A 25,336-nucleotide genomic window follows, 5' to 3' on the forward strand; every position below is an offset into this window, starting at 1 on the left:
CATTAACCATTAAAGGAGAACTGAAGTCATTTTTTAAACTTGCTTTATTTCTTAATTAACGTGTTATTCAGTTACGTTTTCGGTTTTAGTAACCTTATATCGTGACTTGTATTGGCAACTAATTGCAATTAAATATTATACTTATCGGCCTATTCGGTTTTTAGCCATGTTGAATTTAGTTCGTTTAGTCCACGACAGGCGTCGCTTATCCGCGCGATCTTCACGAGGCTTGTGCGAGACTTCGAAACGTGAAGCGTCAGCCAGGTGTCAGTGCCGCCATTTTGAAAACTGTTTTCCAAACTAAATATTGCACAAAAACGAGTTTAAATGACGATTTCTGCCTACTTTTTTCAAACTTTCCTGATCGCTATCAAAACAAACAAAACTTCCGGCTTGATTACATCAGCATTCAAAAGAGGGTGCATGCGTCTTTTGACAACGCTGGCAGATGTCGGTCACTTTGATTTCCGCTGTACGTTTTATTTCCGTCCTACGACGTCTCGCACAGGTCTCAACGAATCTCGTTTACGGCCGTCACTTTGACATATGGACTGATCTATTACATAGGATATTTAAAACTTGCTATTGAGGTTTTTCACCTGACGTCACAGGGTCACGTGACGCCCCGGTTTCCGCCATTTTGAAGGTCAAGCTAGCTAATGTCAACAACAGTAGCTAGTATGTTACTGTAGCAATGTTTACGTTCAGTCATTTGGATGACTGTTAAAACCTTTCAGTCTCGAGTTTTTCCTTTACTGTATTTACTAGTTTATTGTAATTATGATCCGGCAGCTATTTACACCGGATCCAGTGTAAATAGCTGCTGGAGCCGACGTCCCAGCCTGCCCGAGCGCGCTAGCTCCCAGCCTGCCCGAGTGCGCTAGCTCCGGCAAGCTCGGACGTTGGCTCCGGCAGCTATTTACACTGGATCCGGTGTAAATAGCTGCCGGATCATAATTACAGTAAACTAGTAAATACAGTAAAGGAAAAACTTGAGACTGAAAGGTTTTAACAGTCATCCAAATGACTGAACGTAAACATTGCTACAGTAACATACTAGCTATGTTGTTGACATTAGCTAGTGCTAACAGCTAGCTGCTAGTACACTGCTACAACTACACCGACCCTAATAATACAGTTCTTGGTCATTGCCTGGTAACAGCAAATTTATAACGGGCCATGTCTCAACAGACTAAGAAGTTATTTCAATGACATTTAATAACATTTTGTTTATCCTGAGGACCGAAAGTAAATGAGAATGTGAACAAACCTTAGCTGTAATAAGATGGCGACCACCGGCTCCAGGGACGACCCGCTGATGTAGGCATGTTACCCAGCCTGACACAAAATATTTGTAGGCATCCAAACTCTTATACGCTTTCAGATCAATACCTGTGTATGGCGACGGGTTTTTAACGACATAGGTATACAGATCATGTGGGCCGAAGTCAGGTAAAGACGAGGGCTTCGTGTACTTCCGTACGTCAGTGAACAATCCTGGTGGAAGCAGGTAAACGTCGTTCTCTAAGCCTGCTAACCTCAATTTTTGCAAATACCTCTCCCTCTGCTCGCCCTGTAAATGCCCTACGTCGCTGGATAGTGAAGGTGTTTTCTGCATCTCGCTCCTTTTTCTTTTATGTTTTTCGTTTGTCGCCTTCCTCGCATTCAAACTGATTCGAGCCGTGACGTCCAAAATGGCAGCATCACATGACTTGGTCACGTGGGTGAAAAACCTCAATTGCAGTGACAAAATAGCTATCAAAAATGTGTTCCTATATTTAATAAAATGAAAAATAGAATTCTGATAGTAAAAAATTTGCCTTGAGTTCTCCTTTAACACAGCCAACCTTCTGCGATAAAGCAGATAACATCTAAAAACAAAGAGGACGTTTCAGTGTGACCTTGGGCAGAATGCATCAACCCGTCTTTCTTTTTGCTGGTTCGAGTGCAGAAAAATCACGGCTGACCCCGGACTAACTGGAGATGTTGTAGCTTAATTATTGATTGAAAGCTGCTTGGTTGTCTAATAATTAATCCGACATGCTCAGCTTGGTAATAAACAGCAGTAAGGAAAACAGCCATGAGATGAAATGACACAAAGCCGTGTCTGTTCACGTGCCAAGTTCAAGGCCATCATCTCTCAGCAGTTCCTTTTGACATGCCATTGAATCTTTCCATTTTGGACAGGAAAGTGTTGCCCACAAACTTTCCTCTTCTTCTGGAGGAGAGCTCTCAGAGGAGAGAAGAGCAGAGAGACCCCGTCCCATGTCTTGGTTTGAGCACAGGCTCACTTGTTTTGTTTTTCTCTGTTGTATGCATGAAGCCAGACAGGAAGCAGGATAGTCACCCTATTCTCTTTCCCTCTTTCTCCCACTGTTGTCTGAAGGACAGAATGTCACATCCCGATCTGACCACAGAGCTAAAATTAGGCATGTAAACGATCACCGGCACAGTTAGGCAGCACATTCCATGCGGCTATAGTAATGACGATGTCACTATGGCAACTGTCATGCTGAAACTGCGAGCTCAGGCCTGGAGATCGGGAGCTGTCTGAGCACTCCTCCTCTAGTTTTACATTCTGCTTGATTACACCATCCACTGAAATTATTTCCATTATGATTACACTCTTCCTCGTGCTGCATGGTGAATAGCAATTGTCCTTTCATCTTTTTACCCTGTTGCCTTAATGAAAAGTTTTTCGTCACACTCTGTAGGATTGGGTTTTTCTGTGAGTGGACGCATGCGAAGAGCTTGGTTTTGTGTTTTCATACCACTTTTTGTTTGTTTTTTTTGTACCTACTGCTCATAAGTATAGTATTATAAGATTCTGTCTCCCATTTTTTATTATTATTATAATTGTACCTCCCGCTCCGAAGGAGGGGGGATATACTGGTTTTTTTTACCTCTGTCCGTCCATAGAGTTCACGGAGTTTCTAACATGTTTTCAAACTTCGTTTTGTTATGTCTGGTTTCTGCCCGTCCAAAATCTGTTTATTCTCTGTTCCAGTCTAGTCTCATTGATAACACTCGTCTGAGGTGAACTGAACAAATTATTTTCTGCTTGATGTTCCCTTTGTCTATGTCCTTACCAAGACTTCCTCACTTCATCTTCTTCTGTTGGGGGGTATACATACATGTCAACCTTTGGTCAATCAAACCTGTATAACCAACCTCCAAAATCCGTATTTCCCTTATAAAATCCGTATAAGATGCAAATTAAAATAATTTACCTAAAATTTGAATGATAATTAACAATGATATATCCAAGTTACTTTTTATTCAATATTAATAACAATAAACCTTCAGAATGAATACAAAGCTCCAATGTTTGACAAAAACACAAAGTGTCACTCTAATGTTCTGAATTGTACTCCATGACAGCATGACTCCATATGCGCTCTTTTATCATCGTGGGAATTGATTATAGCTCTACATAAATATTGAAGTTTTTTTAAAGAATCCTTATAACTTTATTTGTACACCCGTATACTACGTTTATTGAATCAAATCCGTATAAAATACGGACATTCCGTATAGGTTGACATGTATGGGTATACTGGTTTTTACCTCTTTCCGTCCGTCTGTCCATATCAACGTCCGTCCGAAACACCCTTTTTCTCAGCAACCACTAATCGTAGCCACTTGGTACCAAACTTCAGCTTGGGGTTCTATACCGTGTATACTGTTTTCAGGTCTGTCGCTTATCGACTTCCTGTTTACCGACCGAATGTATTTACGAAACATATAAGGTTGATTTAGAACATTTTCGTAACACTTTTCTCAGCCACTACAAATCACAACTGCTTGATATTTGGTACCGAGCTTCAGCTTGGGGTTCTACACCGTGCATACCGTTTTCAGGTCTGTCGCACATCGACTTCCTGTTTACCGACTGATTGTAGTTACAAAACATATAGTGTGGATTTACAAAATTTTCGTAACACTTTTCTCAGCAACTACAAATCACAACTGCTTGATATTTGGTACCGAGCTTCAGCTTGGGGTTCTATACCGTGTATACCGTTTTCAGGTCTGTCGCACATCGACTTCCTGTTTATCGATTGAATGTATTTACGAAACATATAGGGTAGATTTTGATGCTATTTCAAGAAGCAAAATGCTATTTCAGAATGACAGTTTACCAGGATGCTGTTTGAAACCCCTGGGGAGAGACACTGCTGTTTACTTACTTGTTTCAGGGTTAATTATTTCTTGAAGTCAACATTCATAAAAAGTGTCGTATTCCTTCGATTGCTTGCATTCTGATATAAGCGAGAGCGGGGGGATACGCAAATGAGCAGTAGCTCACAGTTGATCTTGTTCTTAACCCAGGTCGAACTTTCACAAGCTGTTGGCTTAACCCTACAATTCTTGTTCACTTCTGACAGAAGAGTTGCAGTTTTGTTTTTCCTACATCCAGACATTCACCCGAACTTAAAAATGAACTTGTCATTATCAACACAAAGGAAACAGACTATAGACGTGCATTTTGGTGGGCTCACGACAGCTCAAGTACTTGCTACTTGATTTTCTCTGCTGACTCAGAGTGTATTTTAATACTGCGTTCCATTTTACCTCGGAAGTCGGAGCTGGGAATGATGTCATACCTGAGTTGACCATTCCAGTTCTAAAATAACAATTCAGAAAAGCAAGATGGATGCCATTATTAGCCATGGTTAGCAATACCAGTTGATAACGCATTATGCGGTGCTTTGTGCATGCAAACCCCATAGCAACATGTACATTAAATAAAAGTTTTACAGTACTGTGTGTATGACTGAGTTAATGAGAGACAAATAAGACAGAAGGGCTATTAAATAGTACATTACTAGCCTACAGCTTTTTACTGTTGACGCACGGAGCAGCCATCTTGGATTTTGAGGTCAGGGTTGCTGAGGTTTTTCTGACTTTCCGAGTTGGAAATCCGATTTCAGCCTGATGAGCATCAACGCTTTTTCTGAGGTCCTCAGAAATCTCCTTTGTTCGTGCCATGATACGCTTCCACAAACGTGCGTTGTGAAGATCAGACTTTGATAGATCCCTGTTCTTTAAGGGTTGTTTCACAATCAGGATACAAAGTTTGTGTCACAGGGGTCCAAAATTCAAATTGATTCAAACTGGTTCTTGTACCAGTTTTTAAGTGAAGGACAAGTTAAAGAACAGATTTCAGGTAATTTTTTGATGGTAGTTTTGTGTAATCTGCTATAAGATGGGAGAAACAAATGAAGTGATTCTCGGAGAGGACTTTTTTTTTTTTGACAATTCAGAATCCACTACTTCCATAGTGCTTTTAAATATAAGGCTGTAAGCTTTGTGTTAGTTGTCTCTAATATTTATGTCCCAATATCTTGACCACATTTTTGGATGAAAATAATCATTTTAGATATGTTATTTTATATTGAAAAATTAGCTGTCTCGGAGAGGACATTTTTTTGACACAATTACATACTAATTTGATCAAAATAGTCTGAAAACTTACTGGCATTCAACATTAAAACTTAACTATGTTTCCAGTGATATGGAACCAAATATTTGTTTTATGGTATAAAGAATGATTTAAGTGCATCCCTTTTGGAGCTACCTGTGGTCAAAAAAGCACTTTTTCTAAATGACACGAGTAATTTTGCTAAATATGACATATATTGCCATACAGTCACCAAAAATACCGTTCTCACCAATTTTTTTTTTTTGCATGGTAAATAGAGCTATCACAGGGCTACAATAAACAACCAAGTTTATTTAGTCAAGCCTTTTGATATTGAAGATAATAAGTGTTAAATGTGAGTTTTAGCTTGCGTACCCTGATTGTAAAACAACCCTTAAATAAAACAGGGTGCCCACTCGCACCTGATTGTCATCCCATTGATTGAAAACACCTGACTCTAATTTCACCTTCAAATTAACTGCTAATCCTAGAGGTTCACATACTTTTGCCACTCCCAGATATGTAATATTGGATCATTTTCCTTAATAAATAAATGACCAAGGATAATATTTTGTCTCATTTGTTTAACTGGGTTCTCTTTATCTACTTTTAGGACTTGTGTGAAAATCTGATGTTGTTTTAGGTCATATTTATGCAGAAATATAGAAAATTCTAAAGGGTTCACAAACTTTCAAGCACTCTGTAGACAATCTCAGTTTGTAAATATGCCAGTCCAGAATCGTAAGATGTGAAGATGTGAAGGTGTGTCGCATGTACATTACAGTATGTGTTTTTTTGTTTTTTTTTTACAGCCTGGGGAGCAGTTAGGTGCCTTGCTCCAGGGCATGTCAGCCAAGTCAAGTTAAATTTATTTCTATAGTGCTTTTAACAGTAGACATTGTCGCAAAGCAGCTTTATAGAATTTTAATGACTTTACACCTAAGCTAATTTTATCCCTAATCTATCCGCAATGAGCAAGCCTGTGGCGACGGTGGCAAGGAAAAACTCCCTCAGACGACATGAGGAAGAAACCTCGAGAGGAACCAGACTCAAAGGGGAACCCATCCTCATTTGGACGACAGCAGATAACATTAACAGCTTTAACATGAAGTCAGTTTTGTTGATGTTATAACTCTTCATTGATGGAAACTTGAGTGCAAAACTGTCAGTCATTCCTGCTGGTTCAAGGACTCGAACCGGCAACCTTTTGGTCTCAAAGCAGCTTCTCTAACCATTAGGCCATGACTTCCCTCAGCGTGTTAGGAAGTTGGGGTTAGAACATATGATACAGTGTCGCTGGAGCAGATAGGTTTAAGTTCCATGTTCAAGGGCCAACAGTGGCAGCTTGGTGGGCCTGGGGTTTGACTTTCTGATCCAAAGTTATGCGCATGTGGAGAGGTCATAACTCGTATGTTTGGACCTCTGACTAAAAAAAAAAAAAAAAAAGGGTACAGGACTCCTATGCTTCATGCTATGAAATGAGCGTCATCTGTGTCGCCTGTGTACAAGTTCCCCACCCCTAACTCCCCTGCAGCCAATTGGACTAGTCTGTAACTAATCAGAATATTTTAAATAAGCGTTACCTCTGCCCTGGAGATCAGTTTACATTTTGGCATTAATCATTAAAGGAAAAAAATAAACATTCATTTGCACAGTAATGTATTGCCATGATTGATCGTTGCTGCTTCCTGCAAGTACTCAAGTGTACTAACCCATTCCTGCGCAAGACAGGCGTGGACTAGCACAGCATTCAGAAGTGCATCCTAATGTATGTCACAAGACTATTATCCATCATGTTTTATCCTAAAGTAATACCAGCATTTAAAAAAAAAAACACACGAGCAATTTTCTTGTGCATCAGTGAACTGCCAGTGAATCAGTGCTCCTCTTGCTGAGGTCAGTGATTTTATAATATGCTTTTTTTTCTGCTCTACTGACGTACGTTTTGTGAGCGCTAACGGCTGAGCATTTTCTCCACTTGATAGGAATTATGGCGTTATGTTTTGTTTCCACATAAAGCTACACATTATTGTTTAATTTGGTACTCAAGCAGTCAATGAGCCATGCAGTTACAACATGCACTTGTACCATCTTCACATTGTGTAATTCTGACATAAGCAATGGCGTTCCCATTGCAGCAACGGGAATATCATAACTCCATTATCTAACAAGAAGGAGACATTAGTGGCCGCTGAGGGGATAGCGAGGTGGATTTGGTATTTACTCGCATGGAAAGTAGCTAGAAGCTAAAAATAATTAGGCAATGGAAGAGACGCTCGCGAAAGGCACTCCTAGGGAACCAATGTTCGGTGCCAGGCTGAGAGGATGTAAGAAACCCGGCGGTGCAGAGGCGTTTGGAATATCGACGACTATATGGCAAGAGGTGCCAAATTATATTTTATTTTTCTCAGGAAATCTGAGAAATTGTCTCATTTAGTCATAAAGGAAAGACAAACAAAACACTCCATCAAAGCTACTGAAAGCTTGAATGAAGAAGCCAGTGGGACTTTTAACAGTAATGGGAAGAATCTGTGAAAGTCAATCTAATATAAGCACAAAACAGGCACATTTGTCTAATCTAATTTCCAAGATGAGATTTCAATATTAATATTCCCTTTCGATGATGACAATAAATAAAACAAGGTTGAAAAAAAATCATTACTGGCCTCAACATGAAATCTGAAGCCATTTCTTTCTTGGGAAGCAACATCAGAGAATCGTGAGCTAAAAAAGAGAATTGAAGTGCATTCCTGAAAAAAAATAAATAAATACCAAAGTAATCAAAATGTAAATGAGCACTAAGTAACATATTAATAATTTAATGAGGCAAATCAAAATTCCTCACGTTTTACTCCAAGAGCATTTTTAAGGACAGCTTAACAGCTAAATAAGTGCTACATTAAAGTATACTTGACCTAATGGATGAACGTGATTGGCTAGCATCTGAATCTAGACTCTGGGGGCAGCCATGACCTGAAGGTTAGAGAAGCAGGGTCACAGGGTCGCCGGTTCAAGTCCTGGGACCGGCAGGAAAAATGATAGGGGAGCCCTATGCATCATGGCTGAAGTGCCCTTGAGCAAGGCAACTGGTCCCTGGGCGCTGTAGCATAGCTGCGCACTGCTCTGGGTACGTGTGTGCTTATTGCTCACATGTGTGAGTGGAAGAATTTCACTGTGCTTGAGTGTACATGTGACAAATATAGGCCTCTTCTAGAAAGAAATTAATCACCCCATCCTCTCTCAGTTGCACCAGTTAACGGTACACTCCTAGAGCCTGCCACCCGGCTCACGATGCACAGTGCCTGTTCTTGCGGCTGGTGAGCCCACATGGCAGCGTCTCCGTGTGATTTCTTCGTGCTGTGCCCAGCCGGGCCCCATGGGCCAAGGCCCTGCCACCAGACGCTCGCTGGCGAGCTCCCCTCCCAGGTTTGGCTCCAGGAGGAGGCCCCGGTTTCCCGCTCCCAGGCGAGGTACTGCAGCAGCTCCTTTGCCGTTCCATCGGAGGCTTGAATCGCTCTTAGTCTGGCCCCTCCCTAATACCTCCAACACCACAGCTCCCAGGATCACCAGGTCACCCAAGCCCCTCCACCACGTTAAGGTGGCGATTCTTTGGAGGGATCCCCCCAGTAGGAACTGGAAAGCGTTGCTGGGGAGAGGGACACCTGGAATTAGCCTTCTGCCAGCGTGACCCGACTTCGGATAAGCGGAAGAAAATGGATGGATTATTATTGGTGGTGGTGGTAGTAGTAGTAAAGGAGAAGCAAGGATATCATGAATGTCTGTGTTATTGAAAAATTATATTCACAAATTTGACCCAAATTTCTTCCAGGTTTCAGTCATAGCCATTACATATCCTCTAGCCACAGCAAACCTCTCCGTTTGTGAGAAGTCCTGTTATCCAATGCAGGACACTGATTTATGCACCATTTTTGTTTAAAATGTATTTAAGCGGGGCGGCACGGTGGTGTAGTGGTTAGCGCTGTCGCCTCACAGCAAGAAGGTCCGGGTTCGAGCCCCGTGGCTGGCAAGGGCCTTTCTGTGTGGAGTTTGCATGTTCTCCCCGTGTCCGCGTGGGTTTCCTCCGGGTGCTCCGGTTTCCCCCACAGTCCAAAGACATGCAGGTTAGGTTAACTGGTGACTCTAAATTGACCGTAGGTGTGAATGTGAGTGTGAATGGTTGTCTGTGTCTATGTGTCAGCCCTGTGATGACCTGGCGACTTGTCCAGGGTGTACCCGGCCTTTCGCCCGTAGTCAGCTGGGATAGGCTCCAGCTTGCCTGCGACCCTGTAGAACAGGATAAAGCAGCTAGAGATAATGAGATGAGATGATTACGTTGTCTATCACCTGGGCTCTTCCATGTCCATTTCCTCCTGGGATGATTGTGAAACCATGTTATGACAAAGCTGTTCATTGTGCACCATTCTACAAGTCATTCTCCACGCTCATTAATTTAGCCTATTCCATGAGGACCAACAGTGTTTCCAATTCTGTATTTTCCAACTTTGGCATTGAAATCATCCATAATTATTTTGATGTCACTTGATTTCAATTGTTTAATCGAATTTTGTAGTTCTTCATAAAATTTTTCTATTTCTATATCATCATGATCTGCTGTGGGTGTGTACACTTGAATAATGTTAGTATTAAAAGGTTTCCCATGTAATGTTACTACAATAATTCTTTCCAAGACTGGCCAGTAACCTTTACATGTCCTTGCTGTTTTTGAGTTAAGAATGATTCCTACTCCTTTCTGGTGTTGGTTTCCTCCTGAATAGTAGATGGTGTAGCTATCTGATGTTATTGCCCCTGCAGCTTGCCTGCGACCCTGTAGAACAGGATAAAGCAGCTAGAGATAATGAGATGAGATGTATTTAAGCTTGATTTATACCGTATGTTACACGCTAAGCTTCGTAGTAGCTTCATTGGCAGGTTAGCAAAGCAATCTCAATATGTTAGGTATGTACACTCACCAGAGTCACTAGCAGTATCTGTTATGTCCTTCCAAGCATTATTTTTCTTCATAATGTCTCTACAATTTTCATGAGAGGTCATAAGTAACCAGGACTAAAGTTGTCAGTAGGGCAGTGAAGAAACAAAGGACCTTAGCATTGGTCCAAGGAGTCATTCAAGCCAAATTTGCATAGGCATCCAACTTTCATGATGAACACCATTGTTCTGTTTTCTCATATGTTTTTTACAATATGCACATGGTTTTACTAGGTTTATTTTTTAGTACAAGCAGGAAATGTGATAGAGAACAAACAGCCGCCCTTTATGTTAATATTTTAGAATAAGATCCAGCGTTGCGTTTGTTGTTATTTCACACAGCGGCATGATTTTAAAGGTCAAACCACCTCCAACTTCGCTATATTTAACAGAATGGATCGAATTGTCTTTCCTTTAAAAGCCTGGAGGTGCTACACAAATAGATGTTTGATTGGTTCCCTTTGAGCGCCCTTCAGCAAGTCTGGGGTGATTGTGATTGTGATGTCAGTGTATTGATGTCATCCAGGGGGCCAGTAAAGATGCAGTGCGGTACGGTAAACCAGGTCAGTAAGCATGTCAGAAGCAAACAGTCGAAAAGTGACTGGTGGTACAGCTTTTACTGCCAGTATGACTGATGATAAATGGGTGGTGTTTGGTTATGGATTAGCTCCATTGGGAACACAACACTCTTGTGCTTAAAGGAGAATTCCATTGAAATTCTCTAGGTTTTTTTTTGTTCACAGTGGTATGACAATATGATGAGATGTACGACATGAATTCAATTTAAAAATGGCATTTTCTTGCCATAATTCATACCCTGACAGAAACAAAAGATGTAAATGGAGAGACATTGTACATGTATATCACCATGTAAGGTGCCCACGTAGACCATTTCTTCATGTACACCAACATAATTAGGATCTGACTTATCTAGGCAATAACGTAACAGGATAGTTGGCAAATAATTTGCATATAACAGGGATTTGTTTGTAACCTAGACTTACAAATTTTCCCCGAACACTCGAGTCCTAACCCAGGATCCATTTTGATTGTTATTCAGTGACGTGATGGAAAAAAACAGTTGAAGCAATCCTTGGATCTCTGTATTCAGTCAGGCCCGAGATTGGTCGCAATGTGCATCACCTGCTTTCCCTTCATTTTGTCTAGCATGATAAAAAAAATAGTACATCTTTAAAATGAATTAAAAAAAAAAAAAAAGCAGGCACGTCTCCAAAGAAGCAGCAGAGCTGCACATGATGATATGAACAGGTGTCCATGCTGAAGAACAGATGGAGACTCGGAGTATTTAATTGCTGCCTATTGCTGTTTTTTTAGAAGAGAGCTGGCAGCTCTCATGGACATTTTTCGGAGCCTTTCACAGAGATGTTCAGAAGTCACTTTATGCAAGTCCAGATCAAGTGTCCAGTCTTTAGTCGTGAACTCCACTGAACGCTCATGCCTTTAGCTGTACTTTTAAATTGCACTTTAATCCATCACACTGAGGGTTTTGGAGCAGAAGGTTTATTTCAAGCATGGACATTTCAGTGAAGGCAGAGCATTGTTCGAAACAAAGTGTCAAAAACGAACATTTCCGTCATTGTGGTAATGTTAGCATCCTGACATCTTACCTTATCTATCATACACAAATGAAACAGAATCTTTGTCTGGATAGTCGAGGATAACAATAATGCCAGTAACCGTCATAAAACTGGCAGACAAAGCTGTACACAAGGTTGTAAAAAAAAAAGTTTCATTTATTTGGCTGTACCAATGGGTTGGCTGTCGTAATTTCTATTAAGCCTAGGTCACAACCGGACGTACGATTTTTTGGCCGTGCGAGTTTTGGCGTTTCCCAAATCGCTGCATTTTTTTTTTTGTTCATGGAGAGGAACGCACGTTGGCCGTAAGTTTGTCTTGCAACCTAAAAAAAAACGTAAGCGCTCGTAGAGTTTGTCTGACATGACAAAGAACCTCTGCGGTCAGTCTACGGCTCGAAAATCAGCACGTCACACACACGCCCTCCGTGCGTTTCTTGCGTTTTTTGCACGTAGACCGGCTGTAGGAGCACGTACGGCCGGTTGTGACCGAGGCTTAAGTTTACTTTCATGGTTTTATCCAGGCTGAAAATTCAGTGGCCTTCGTTTTAGAGTCTCCGTCAAATCATAAATCATTGAAGTTCAATTCCAAGTTGAGTCATTAACCAGTCAGTATGCAGCCTCTAACTCAGGGGTGGGCAATTATTTTTCCATGGGGCCACATGAGAAACAGGACATTTTGTGGAGGGCCGGACCAAACGGCTGAACTAAATTCTGCATAATATTAATTGTATTTCTTTATATAAAGCAATAAATAACATTGTTTTTACAAGCTGCTAAGACTGGTAAGAGTATGCAAAAAACGAGGTTGCCTTACAAAAAATGTCATTTATTCAATCAAATTTCCCAAAACAATGGTTAACAAAATGTGAACGTTTGTACCTTTTTTTTTCAGTCACATTCACCCCAAAACACAATAAAGACATCACAATATTGTCTTTCTACTCCAAATATCAAGCAAGATACATCATATTATAATAATGATGCCCACATTTGTAGTCTAATCACCTCATTTGGTGTTTTTTATTTATTCAGTGAGAGAAATCTCGTCTCTGTTGGTCTTTAACGAGTGCATCAGAGTCAGGTTGAATGTCTGTCTGAGGTGGAGATGCGAAGCACAGCTGACAGATGATCATCAGTCGATTCGGTGTAGGGATCAGATCTACAGATCGGCTCGGGCTCCGCCGCCTGCGGGTGACGTCACACTACGTGATTGGCTGGACCGTTTGAAGGATGACGTACAAGTTTGTGGTTGGTCTGGACAAATTACGGAAGTAGTTATCGCGGGATTAGGTTTCATGGGATTTCATGTCATGTTCGTGTCGCGTGCATTGCGTTTTTGTTGAACACAACTTCAAAATAAAAGCAATGCATATTCAGTCCATGCATGAGGTAAAATTAGAAAATACGTTTATTTTGTAATTTCTAATTAATCTTACGCGGGCCGGTCAGAATGAACCAAAGGGCCGGATGCGGCCCGCGGGCCGTAAAATGTCCAGGTCTGCTCTAACTCAAGTCCCTGTCTCTGGTCACTTCACTTTCCTTTTCAAGGTTAACTACTACTAGTACTACAAGTATTTGTTTTCTTGTTTGTCTCACCTGACAGTTCTGTGGTGTGTGTGTGTGTGTGTGTGTGTGTGTTTATAGAGCATCGAAATCGAGTCGTACATGAGCTGATAGCCGATGAGGCGCGTAGCACCAAGTTGGCTATAAGCCATGTACGACGAGATTGAGTGGAATAACTGTTTTATTCTATCCACATTCACTGGATTTCGAGAAACAGAGCATTTTTATTTTTTGCAAATTTGATAAATAAAAAATTTACACAAAACGTCAGGCAAAATAATTTCCACTTAAAATGTAAACAAACCGGTGAAATGACAGGAGCAATTTTTGAAAAATGCTATAATAATAATTATTGGAAAAAAAAAGATGTTCTTACCATGAAATATTTTATTCCATATTTTGTTGCTTTTTTTGGTATTCTTGTGGTTTTCTTCTTCTTTTTCATCTTCTTTAGGGCTTTTTGGTGGTTGGCAAACCAACTTAAAGGTGCATCCTTTAATCTATGTATGTTAGGAATTTATATACAAGATATCACAGGTTTTCTTTCCACGGTGGAATCTAGTTCCCCTTTGGTTCTTCATTTCCAAATGCAAATATGATCATCCCATTTTAAAGGAGAACTGAAGGCACATTTTTTTATGATCAAAATTCTATTTATCTCATTTTATTAAATATAGGAACGCATTTTTGATCGCTATTTTGTCACTGCTATAGCAAGTTATGAGTGTTTTGAAATGTCCTATGTAATATCAGTCCATATGTCAAAGCGACGGCCGTAAACGAGATTCGTTGAGACCTGTGCGAGACATCGTAGGACGGAAGTAAAACGTACAGCGGAAATCAAAGTGACCGACATCTGCCAATGTTGTCAAAAGACGCGCGCGCCCTCTTTCGATGTAATCAAGCCGGAAGTTTTGTTTGTTTTGATAGCAATCAGGAAAGTTTGAAAAAGTAGGCAGTAATCGTCATTTAAACTCGCTTTTGTGCAATATTTAGTTTGGAAAACAGTTTTCAAAATGGCAGCGCTGACACCTGGCTGACACTTGACGTTTCGAAGTCTCGCACAAGTCTCGTGAAGATCGCGTGGATAAGCGACGCCTGCCGTGGACCAAACGAACTAAATTCAACACGGCTAAAAACCGAATAGGCCGATAAGTATAATATTTAATTGCAATTACTTGCCAATACGAGTCACGATATAAGGTTACTAAAACCGAAAACGTAATTGAATAACACGTTAATTAAGAAATAAAGCAAGTTTAAAAATGACTTCAGTTCTCCTTTAAGCGTAATCTGTTTAACTGGATGAAGTCACCGACAGTATATGAGTAAGATGGGAAAACCATATGTACTGTTTGTTATGCTCACTGTTTCAGGTTAGAGCCTCTTGAGATATTGGTCATTAGAAATTCTTGTGTGAAAAACATTTTGTCAGGTTGTCATGGATACGAATTATTCATGGCAGTCTAGGGTTGTCATGATACCCAAATGTTGGCTTCGATGCTAAGAGAGGTGGAGTGATGCGACACTTTGTTTGGGCAGTCCGGACTGGGATGGTTCACGGGAACCTGGGAAATCTGGGATGTTGTTCCCTCAGCATTAAAATCATCCCGATTCGCTCCTGTATCATTAACAGGGTGATTAAAGCAGTTATATTTATAGCACAATACTCTACAACCTCAAGCTACACCATTATTAAGCTAAACATGGTGCCATTAAGTGGTGGTGGTGGGGGGGACACGAGCACCATGTGCAGTGTGAATGTACCATTTAAACTGGGTCATTTTGTAAGTTCAGTTCCGCTCTGTACTGAACACCAATATTTTACAGCACTGTGTAAAAATTGACAAATGATTAGCTGTTAAGTATAATCAGTCACTACATTAGTTACTACACAGGAAAAGCTTTTCATCATGCGTCTCAATGTTTAACCATGCAACCTGCCGAGTTCACGGAGTTTCTAACATGTTTTCAAACTTCGTTTTGTTATGTCTGGTTTCTGCCCGTCCAAAATCTGTTTATTCTCTGTTCCAGTCTAGTCTCATTGATAACACTCGTCTGAGGTGAACTGAACAAATTATTTTCTGCTTGATGTTCCCTTTGTCTATGTCCTTACCAAGACTTCCTCACTTCATCTTCTTCTGTTGGGGGGTATACTGGGTTTTACCTCTTTCCGTCCGTCTGTCCATATCAAAGTCCGTCCGAAACACCCTTTTTCTCAGAAACCACTAATCGTAGCCACTTGGTACCAAACTTCAGCTTGGGGTTCTATACCGTGTATACTGTTTTCAGGTCTGTCCCACGTCGACTTCCTGTTTACCAACTGAATACATTTACGAAACGTAGCGCAGATTTACAAAATTTTCACAACATTTTTCTCAGCAACTACAAATCACAACTGCTTGATATTTGGTACCGAGCTTCAGCTTGGGGTTCTGTACTGTGTATACTGTTTTCAGGTCTGTCGCACATCGACTTCCTGTTTACCAACTGAATGTATTTATGAAATATATAGTGTGGATTTACAAAATTTTCGTAACACTTTTCTCAGCAACTACAAATCACAACTGCTTGATATTTGGTACCGAGCTTCACCTTGGGGTTCTGTACCGTGTATACCGTTTTCAGGTCTGTCGCACATTGACTTCCTGTTTATCGATTGAATGTATTTACGAAACATATAGGGTAGATTTTGACGCTATTTCAAGAAGCAAAATGCTATTTCAGAATGACAGTTTACCAGGATGCTGTTTGAAACCCCTGGGGAGAGACACTGCTCTTTACTTACTTGTTTCAGGGTTAATTATTTCTTGAAGTCAACATTCATAATAAGTGTCGTATTCCTTCGATTGCTTGCATTCTGATTATAAGCGAGAGTGGGGGGATACGCAAGTGAGCAGTAGCTCACAGTTGATCTTGTTTTTGTTTGTTTATTCATGCTTGGACTGTTTTTTTTGTTTGTCTTGTATCTGATCCAGGTGGAATCACGGGACACTCTGAACAGCATAGCATTGAAATTTGACACCACCCCTAACGAGCTGGTTCAGCTCAACAAGCTGTTCTCCAGAGCCGTCGTCCCCGGACAGGTGTGCTCCTTTCCTCTCATTTCCGCCGTCTATACCTCACGCTACAGCACTCTCTTTTCCTCTCATTACACCTTCACTTTTATTCTTATCCTACTTTCCTACACTCAATATAACCACTTTTTCTCACTGAAATCTCTGGCCTGTTTCCAGGCAGTATTATTGTCCACATTTCAACCATCTGCTATCTGCAGAAAGGCCATTATTTGTATTTACTTGAGTGCAAACAGTGAGGCTGTGCAGAAATGTAAGTAGAACTATAATAAATGTCATCACATTTTTCTAAATATATCTTTTATATCTTGCAGAGTTGCAAGTTTTTTTATTAGTGTGTCGTAACTATCATGGACCACATTTGTTAGAAGTCATTTTTCTCTCTCAGAAAATTTCTCGTGAAATCCTGGGAGATCTACACATCTTTATGCTGAATGTACCTAGATTTGGTTCTCATTAACAGCTCTTAAACTTACTCACTAGTTCATCTTCTAATTATAATATATTTACAGATCACCCTTTTAGACTCATCAAGAGTTTTGCTTTCACCTTGCCGTTTCCTTTTTTTTTTTTTCAACTGAAATTATTGATTGATTGAGAATTAGAGTACCAGTAAAAAGTTTGGACACACCTACTCATTCAGAGGTTTTTTTTTTTTGTATTTTCTACATTGTCAAACAATACTGAAGACATCAAAACTATGAAATAACATCTGGAACATATCTGGAATTATGTGGTAAACAAAAGATGTTTCGTATTTTAGATTCTTCAAAGTAGCCACCATTTACCTTAATGACACGTTACACACTGTTGGCATTATCTTAACCAGCTACATGAGGTAGTCACCTGGAATACTTTTTCAGTTAACATGTGTGCCTCATCAAAAGTTAATTATTGGAAGTTTTTGCCTTATTAATGAGTTTGAGACCAAACAGTAAATAATAAATAACAATACAGTAAATATCCCTATTCCACAGCTGTAGTAATCCATATTATGTCAAGAACTGCTCAACTAAGTAAAGAGAAACAACATCCATCATTGCTTTAAGATATGACGTGTCTTTTAATTAATACAAATAAATAAAAACATGGAATTAGAAGGTGTGTCTAAATTTTTGACGGGTACTCTATACCGCCGGTCGAGGGATGCATTAGTACCATTTTCTCAGATTGAATATGAATGTTTTTTGGTTCTCGATAGTGATGCTCATACCAAAATGACTAACCTACTTCATATTAATCAATCAGAGACATCACGGAAAATTACAGTTCTTATAAAAATGGACATTTTACGGGTTTAAATGACTCAAAATGTCCTCGACTGGTTAAAATCATCCTGAACCTTGCAAGGCTGATGCTGACGTAGAGTCAACCGTTTGGTACTCCTCTAAGTCATGAAATCTTTATTTAAAAATTTTTTTTAAAAAAAGTTAGTGCCCTTTAATCATAGGTGGGTAGCCCACCTCCCTCAGGCCCTGCCCTAGAGTGGGAGTCTGTGAAACCGTGCTCATTTTCAAATATATGCTGATTGAGACTCATCATTCACAAGAGGTTACACCGCCCGTCCTTGCCCCCCTTCTCAACCTCTTGCCCACTTTTTAGCATTTTTCAGAATTGTGCAGTGGGTCAAGTTAGGTTTAGAATTGGAGTGAACGTATTAGTGTTCCTGCATTTATGATCCGAGACACATTCTTTAAATTAAATGCATTAGTTAGCTATATTAGTAACCTTGGATCAAGATATACTAGCAGGTTACCCAACATTGCCCGGGTTCTGCAAAATTCTGGGTTGCCCCAGACTTCCATGTCAAATTTGGTGAAGATCCATCAAGAAATGGTGATGTTAACCCAAGACAAGCAAAAATCCAAACATCCACCACCCAGGGGTCCACCGGGGGCCCAAATATGGAATTTCCGAGTTCTGCCAAATTGTGGCTATCTCCTGTACTTACTACCGTTGAGTGGCCTAGTGGTTAGCGTGTCTGCCTCTCGTTCGGGAGATCGCGAGTTCTACTCACGGTCGGGTCATACCAAAGACCATCATAAAAATGGTGCCTGCTGCCATCTGGCAAGGCACGCTGCAATACAGATGCGAGTGGGGACTCAAACTCTCGCAGTTACCAGAGGACTAGCCCGCCACTGTAACCCTAGCTGTATGATATACAGTGGGGCAAAAAAGTATTTAGTCAGCCACCAATTGTGCAAATTCTCCCACTTAAAAAGATGAGAGAGGCCTGTAATTTTCATCATAGGTACACTTCAACTATGAGAGACAGAATGGGGGAAAGAATCCAGGAAATCACATTGTAGGATTTTTAATGAATTAATTGGTAAATTCCTCGGTAAAATAAGTATTTGGTCACCTACAAACAAGCAAGATTTCTGTCTCTCACAGACCTGGAACAACTTCTTTAAGAGGCTCCTCTGTCCTCCACTCGTTACCTGTATTAATGGCACCTGTTTTGAACTTATCAGTATAAAAGACACCTGTCCACAACCTCAAACAGTCACACTCCAAACTCCACTATGGCCAAGACCAAAGAGCTGTCAAAGGACACCAGAAACAAAATTGTAGACCTGCACCAGGCTGGGAAGACTGAATCTGCAATAGGTAAGCAGCTTGGTGTGAAGAAATCAACTGTGGGAGCAATTATTAGAAAATGGAAGACATACAAGACCACTGATAATCTCCTTCGATCTGGGGCTCGACGCAAGATCTCACCCCGTGTAGTCAAAATGATCACAAGAACAGTGAGCAAAAATCCCAGAACCACACGGGGGGGACCTAGTGAATGACCTGCAGAGAGCTGGGACCAAAGTAACAAAGGCTACCATCAGTAACACACTACGCCGCCAGGGACTCAAATCCTGCAGTGCCAGACGTGTCCCCCTGCTTAAGCCAGTACATGTCCAGGCCCGTCTGAAGTTTGCTAGAGAGCATTTGGATGATCCAGAAGAGGATTGGGAGAATGTCATATGGTCAGATGAAACCAAAATAGAACTTTTTGGTAAAAACTCAACTTGTCATGTTTGGAGGAGAAAGAATGCTCAGTTGCATCCAAAGAACACCATGCCTACTGTGAAGCATGGGGGTGGAAACATCATGCTTTGGGGCTGTTTTTCTGCAAAGGAACCAGGACGACTGATCCGCGTAAAGGAAAGAACGAGTGGGGCCATGTATCGTGAGATTTTGAGTGAAAACCTCCTTCCATCAGCAAGGGCATTGAAGATGAAACGTGGCTGGGTCTTTCAGCATGACAATGATCCCAAACACACCGCCCGGGCAACAAAGGAGTGGCTTCGTAAGAAGCATTTCAAGTTCCTGGAGTGGCCTAGCCAGTCTCCAGATCTCAACCCCATAGAAAATCTTTGGAGGGAGTTGAAAGTCCGTGTTGCCCAGCGACAGCCCCAAAACATCACTGCTCTAGAGGAGATCTGCATGGAGGAATGGGCCAAAATACCAGCAACAGTGTGTGAAAACCTTGTGAAGACTTACAGAAAACGTTTGACCTCTGTCATTGCCAACAAAGGGTATATAACAAAGTATTGAGATGAACTTTTGTTATTGACCAAATACTCATTTTCCACCATAACTTGCAAATAAATTCTTTAAAAATCAGACAATCTGATTTCCTGGATTCTTTCCCCCCATTCTGTCTCTCATAGTTGAAGTGTACCTATGATGAAAATTACAGGCCTCTCTCATCTTTTTAAGTGGGAGAACTTGCACAATTGGTGACTGACTAAGTACTTTTTTGCCCCATTGTAGGTGAGAGGCCGAGGGCTACGAAATGGAGATCGGCGCTGCCAAACGCGCCATGAATGGTGCAGGAAGGACTTTGAGCTTTTTTTGAAACTGTACTTACATGCCAAGTTTAGTGAAGATCTGTTGAGAGTTTGTGTTGATAAATGTAATGTGAAAGGCATTGAGGGAGGGGATGGGTGGATGTTGTGCCCCCCAAGGACCTCTCTGGGGCCCATACATGAATTTTGTTTATATCTGCAAAATTCCGGGTCATCCCCATACCTACTTGCCAAAATTGGTGAAAATCTGTCGAGAAATGGTGACATAATCCCAAGTTATGTGGCTGATCATGGCTGATTTTCAGTGACAGCATACTGGTTAAAACCTGTTATTTTTACTTTGTTGGTGTTTTCTTTAGACATTTTTATCGCATATACATTACATAGCATGACATTGTATTAAAGGGGCAGCACGGTGGTGTAGCGCTGTCGCCTCACAGCAAAAGAAGGTTCTGGGTTCGAGCCCAGTGGCCGACAGGGGCCTTTCTGTGTGGAGTTTGCATGTTCTCCCCGTGTCCGCGTGGGTTCCCTCCGGGTGCTCCGGTTTCCCCAACAGTCCAAAGACATGCAGGTTAGGTTAACTGGTGACTCTAAATTGACCGTAGGTGTGAATGTGAGTCTGAATGGTTATGTGTCAGCCCTGCGATGACCTGGCGACTTGTCCAGGGCGTACCCCGCCTCTCGCCCATAGTCATCTGGGATAGGATCCAGCTTGCCCGTGACCCCGTACAGGATAAGCGGTTACAGATAACGGATGGATGGACATTGTATTGGATGTTATCAGAGAATTTTTTACGTCTGCGAGTAAATGAGCACGCAATCAGATCCGTAACAGTATCTATATCGATGTGTCCCTACTCTGATCACATCAAAGTGTGTACTTTAAGCATGTAATTACTTGTATATGCATAATCAACAGCACGCTGATGTTACCTCCCTGTTCATAAAACCGTAAAGCTGTCTTTTGTGCTGGTGTTGTGTTCTTTTGTAGGTTCTGTACGTTCCTGATCCCGAGTACGTGTCAAGTGCGGGCAGCTCCCCATCCCTCAGCCCCATCAGCCCTCTGTCTCCGACTTCCTCCGAGGCCGAACTAGAGAAGGTGACGTACACGATCTTCCAAAAACAGTCTTCAGGGACGCATTATTCCGACACCATTAAAGAGGAGATAAACACATTGTGTGTCAATCATCTGCACACAATCAAGCCCAAACATTCCCATGTAACATAAGGCTTATTCATATGTGCGATTTTGTTTCAGCTGTGCTTTTCGTCCGAAGGCGCCTTCGGATCTTCATTGTAGCCTCTGATTATTGTTTAATTCAATCATCGTGAATACACATGCCTCAGTCAAGGGAACCATGAGCAGACAATGTGAAGCACTTGCATTTCCCATTAATGCGATGAGTTAGCATTGTGCTTTGTTTCCTCCCCGATGATTTCGAGCTGCAGAATGCCACATGTACAGAATAGCTTTCTCATATGCTGCCAAGGTTACCAAGTGTGAACTGTTCTTGGTTTGCAGATAACACATTGTGTGTCTCGCTCTCAGTTTGTTTTTCCCATGAACCGACATACATTTCACCAGACTGCTTCACGAGTTGGAAGAAGATGCATTCGAGAGTTTTCTAGATAGAACAGTCAGAGTTTTCATTACAGAGTGGAGGCTTCAGTACAGTATGTAACGCCAGACCTGCTTTTGTTTAAACACTGCGTGAAGTGTCATACATCATGTGTCTTCTGTTCCTTCCAGTCTTGCCAGTCACCTCGTTTTAGATCGAACCCTTTCTCTTTCTACATTTACACAGCATGTTTTCTTCGGTCAACAGAGAAGAAAGATCCTTTAAAGATCTTTTCATTAAAAAGGTATTATTGTCAACTCGCACAGTCTCGACGCTTGTATTACTCAGGAGTGTTTATTATCAGTGTGCTTATATGTAATGAAGCACTGCAGTGAGTTGCTGCCACAGGGTTTGGTTTGTAAGAGTGGGGCTGTAATGCTCTTTCTGTGGTTAGCACTTAATATAACCAGGCGATTTGGCAATGAAATGGCAGAGGACAAGGAACTGGGTTTAGTCGCTTTGCATGGCACAAGAGTCGAACGTGTTTGCATGCTACAGTGTCCTGACACAACGTATCGTCAGACTGCTGCTGAAATTAATCGGTACCCTTACCCAAGAACACGCTGGCCGTTTATAGAGACTAGACCAGGATGGCAGGCCTGTTTTGATCGTTTTAGACTTCAGATGCTGAATACAAATAGGAGACAGACAATATTCTTGTTGTTTCTTTGTTTATATCCCTTCTTCTTTATATAAACTCGGGAAATATTTGCATGGGAGGAATGTTTTTACTTGTGGGTGTGAGCAGTCAGACATGGAAGCTGCAGTAGGTTATAATTAGGCCCCTGGTTTGTTTTTGTAAGATGCAATCAAAAGTGACTACATGAGTGGAATTTAAAAAATAATCTAGCTGAGCCCGATTATGAACTGGGGTGATGTAGCTGAGGTTGAGGAACTGTCAGAGCCACAATTCACACACCATGTTCACTGACAAGGCGGCACGGTGGTTAGGGTGCATCAGTTGCCCCCTAAAAATGAAAAGTTCCTCCGATCATGATGCATTTTTGTTTTTATGTTCCTTTTGGTAAGAAAACACACTGGGTGAAATATTTTGACAAAATTCAAAAGTTTAATGGTGGCACCAGGAGCTCAAAGTTATGGAAAATGCTGCTATTTTATGACTTTTATGACAAAATTTCGATCACTTTTCATGAAACATTATGGCACCTTATAGAGTATACCAGATATCTTCGATACACATTTTTAGTACATATTCTAAATATATTATCAAGCACAATTTGAGTTTTAGCTGTTCATTGAATCATTGTTCAACTACTTTTAAACAATACAAATGTATTATGAATCACATTAATGCTTCTCAATCCCTTGCAAAGGTTCTTAACATGATCTCTGGCTCACAAGAAATCAATAAACGGAGTCCAACATTGTGATTCAAACCTTACGCGAAAACATAAAATAAGCGTTTTTTGTGTTTTCCATGAAAAGTCACACTTTTATTTACCACCATAAGTTGTAAAATGAATAGAAAATATAGTCAAGACATTTTTCTGGCCATTTTGAGCATTTAATCGACCCCACAAATGTGATGCTCCAGAAACTCAATCTGCTCAAAGGAAGGTCAGTTTTATAGCTTCTCTAAAGAGCTCAACTGTTTTCAGCTGTGCTAACATGATTGTACAAGGGTTTTCTAATCATCCATTAGCCTTCTGAGGCAATGAGCAAACACATTGTACCATTAGAACACTGGAGTGAGAGTTGCTGGAAATGGGCCTCTATACACCTATGGAGATATTGCACCAAAAACCAGACATTTGCAGCTAGAATAGTCATTTACCACATTAGCAATGTAGAGTGTATTTCTGATTAGTTTAAAGTGATCTTCATTGAAAAGAACAGTGCTTTTCTTTCAAAAATAAGGACATTTCAAAGTGACCCCAAACTTTTGAACGGTAGTGTATGAAAATCACATATAATCAAACAGTGCTGACTTAACTGACGTAACTCCTCATGCTTTACATAATTCTCGTTCAGGACAGGAGCTTCTTTTTTTTTTTCTCTCTCCTCTGTGATCCGGTTAGCAAATCAAGCGCACCTCTTCCTGTGGCACAACCTCACACTTCCTGCCTAGTGCTAAATTTAGCCTTCCGGTGTAGAGGGAGGCAGGGAGAGAGAGAAAGAAGGAGACATGTGTGATGGTATGAGAGAGAAGGAGGCAGGCAGGGTGAGGGGAAGGAGATGCATGCGTATGTGAGATAGGCGTGTGTGTGTGTGTGTGTGACAGAGATAGCAAGGCAGAAGACGAGGCAACATTCGACACAAGATAGAGGAACAAGGGTGAAGGTGAGAGGACAGGAAGGTCAGTGTTAATTACCAGCGCATGTTTGGTGTTGGTTAACAGCCTTTAGTTGTGTTGCAACTTTGGCACATGGCCTAGAGTCTTGTGTTTTCATTAGGTTAAACTCTCACTCAGTTATCAGGGCAGTCGGAAGGCAAACACAGCACTGCATCATAAAGCAGGAAGAATTTAGTATTTAACAGGTGATGGGGTGTACAGGACCCACCTGTGTCCACCAGGTGGAGCTGAAAGGCCAGCCCTTATATTATTAGCCCTACATTAATAGATTTATGGACATGAAAACGATTATCATAGAGCAGAAAACATGCTGTTGTTCAATTCATTGAAAATCAGTCACATTTTTAGTGCAATCATGAATGCAATGCTATTTTAACAACGAACAGACAAGCAGAGTGTCCAGTCTGCATCTTCATTACAGCAGCTCTCTTATGCTGTAGAACCGCTTGTCCTCTTGGAAGCAAGCGTCACTGTAAATCAATAAATCCGGATGACCCAGCCTCCAGTCACAGGGCACGAGGTGTGACTGAATGTTTCGATGAGGATGAAAATCAAATCTCATGGCTTTCAGTCACCAGATCTCAACAGAGTTGAATGTGAAATTCTAGAGTGACATGTGAGACGGGTGGCACGGTGGTGTAGTGGATAGCACTGTCGCCTCACAGCAAGAAGGCTCTGGGTTCGAGCCCAGCGGCTGGCGAAGGCCTTTCTGTGTGGAGTTTGCATTGTTCTCCCCGTGTCCGCGTGGGTCCCACAGTCCAAAGACATGCAGGTTAGGTTAACTGGTGGCTCTAAATTGACCGTGAGTGTGAATGGTTGGGTGTCAGCCCTGCGATGACCTGGCGACTTGTCCAGGGTGTACCCCGCCTCTCACCCGTAGTCAGCTGGGATAGGCTCCAGGTTGCCTGCGACCCTGTACAACAGGATAAGCGGCTACAGATAATGGATGGA

General features: G+C 41.2%; 1 protein-coding gene across 2 annotated transcripts in view; it reads left to right on the top strand.

Annotated features, from left to right (window-relative positions):
* oxr1a (oxidation resistance 1a) overlaps window positions 1–25,336 on the top strand; it is a 142,166-nt gene that overhangs the window by 55,919 nt on the left and 60,911 nt on the right. For both annotated transcript variants that reach the window (XM_060900229.1, XM_060900228.1), the window contains exons 3-4: window positions 16,551–16,658; window positions 21,444–21,551. In XM_060900229.1, coding sequence (XP_060756212.1) covers window positions 16,551–16,658; window positions 21,444–21,551 — 216 coding nt within the window. The remainder of the gene's footprint in view (window positions 1–16,550; window positions 16,659–21,443; window positions 21,552–25,336) is intronic.

The sequence above is a fragment of the Neoarius graeffei genome, chromosome 19 (genome assembly GCF_027579695.1).
Source record: "Neoarius graeffei isolate fNeoGra1 chromosome 19, fNeoGra1.pri, whole genome shotgun sequence".
Classification (NCBI taxonomy): domain Eukaryota; kingdom Metazoa; phylum Chordata; class Actinopteri; order Siluriformes; family Ariidae; genus Neoarius; species Neoarius graeffei.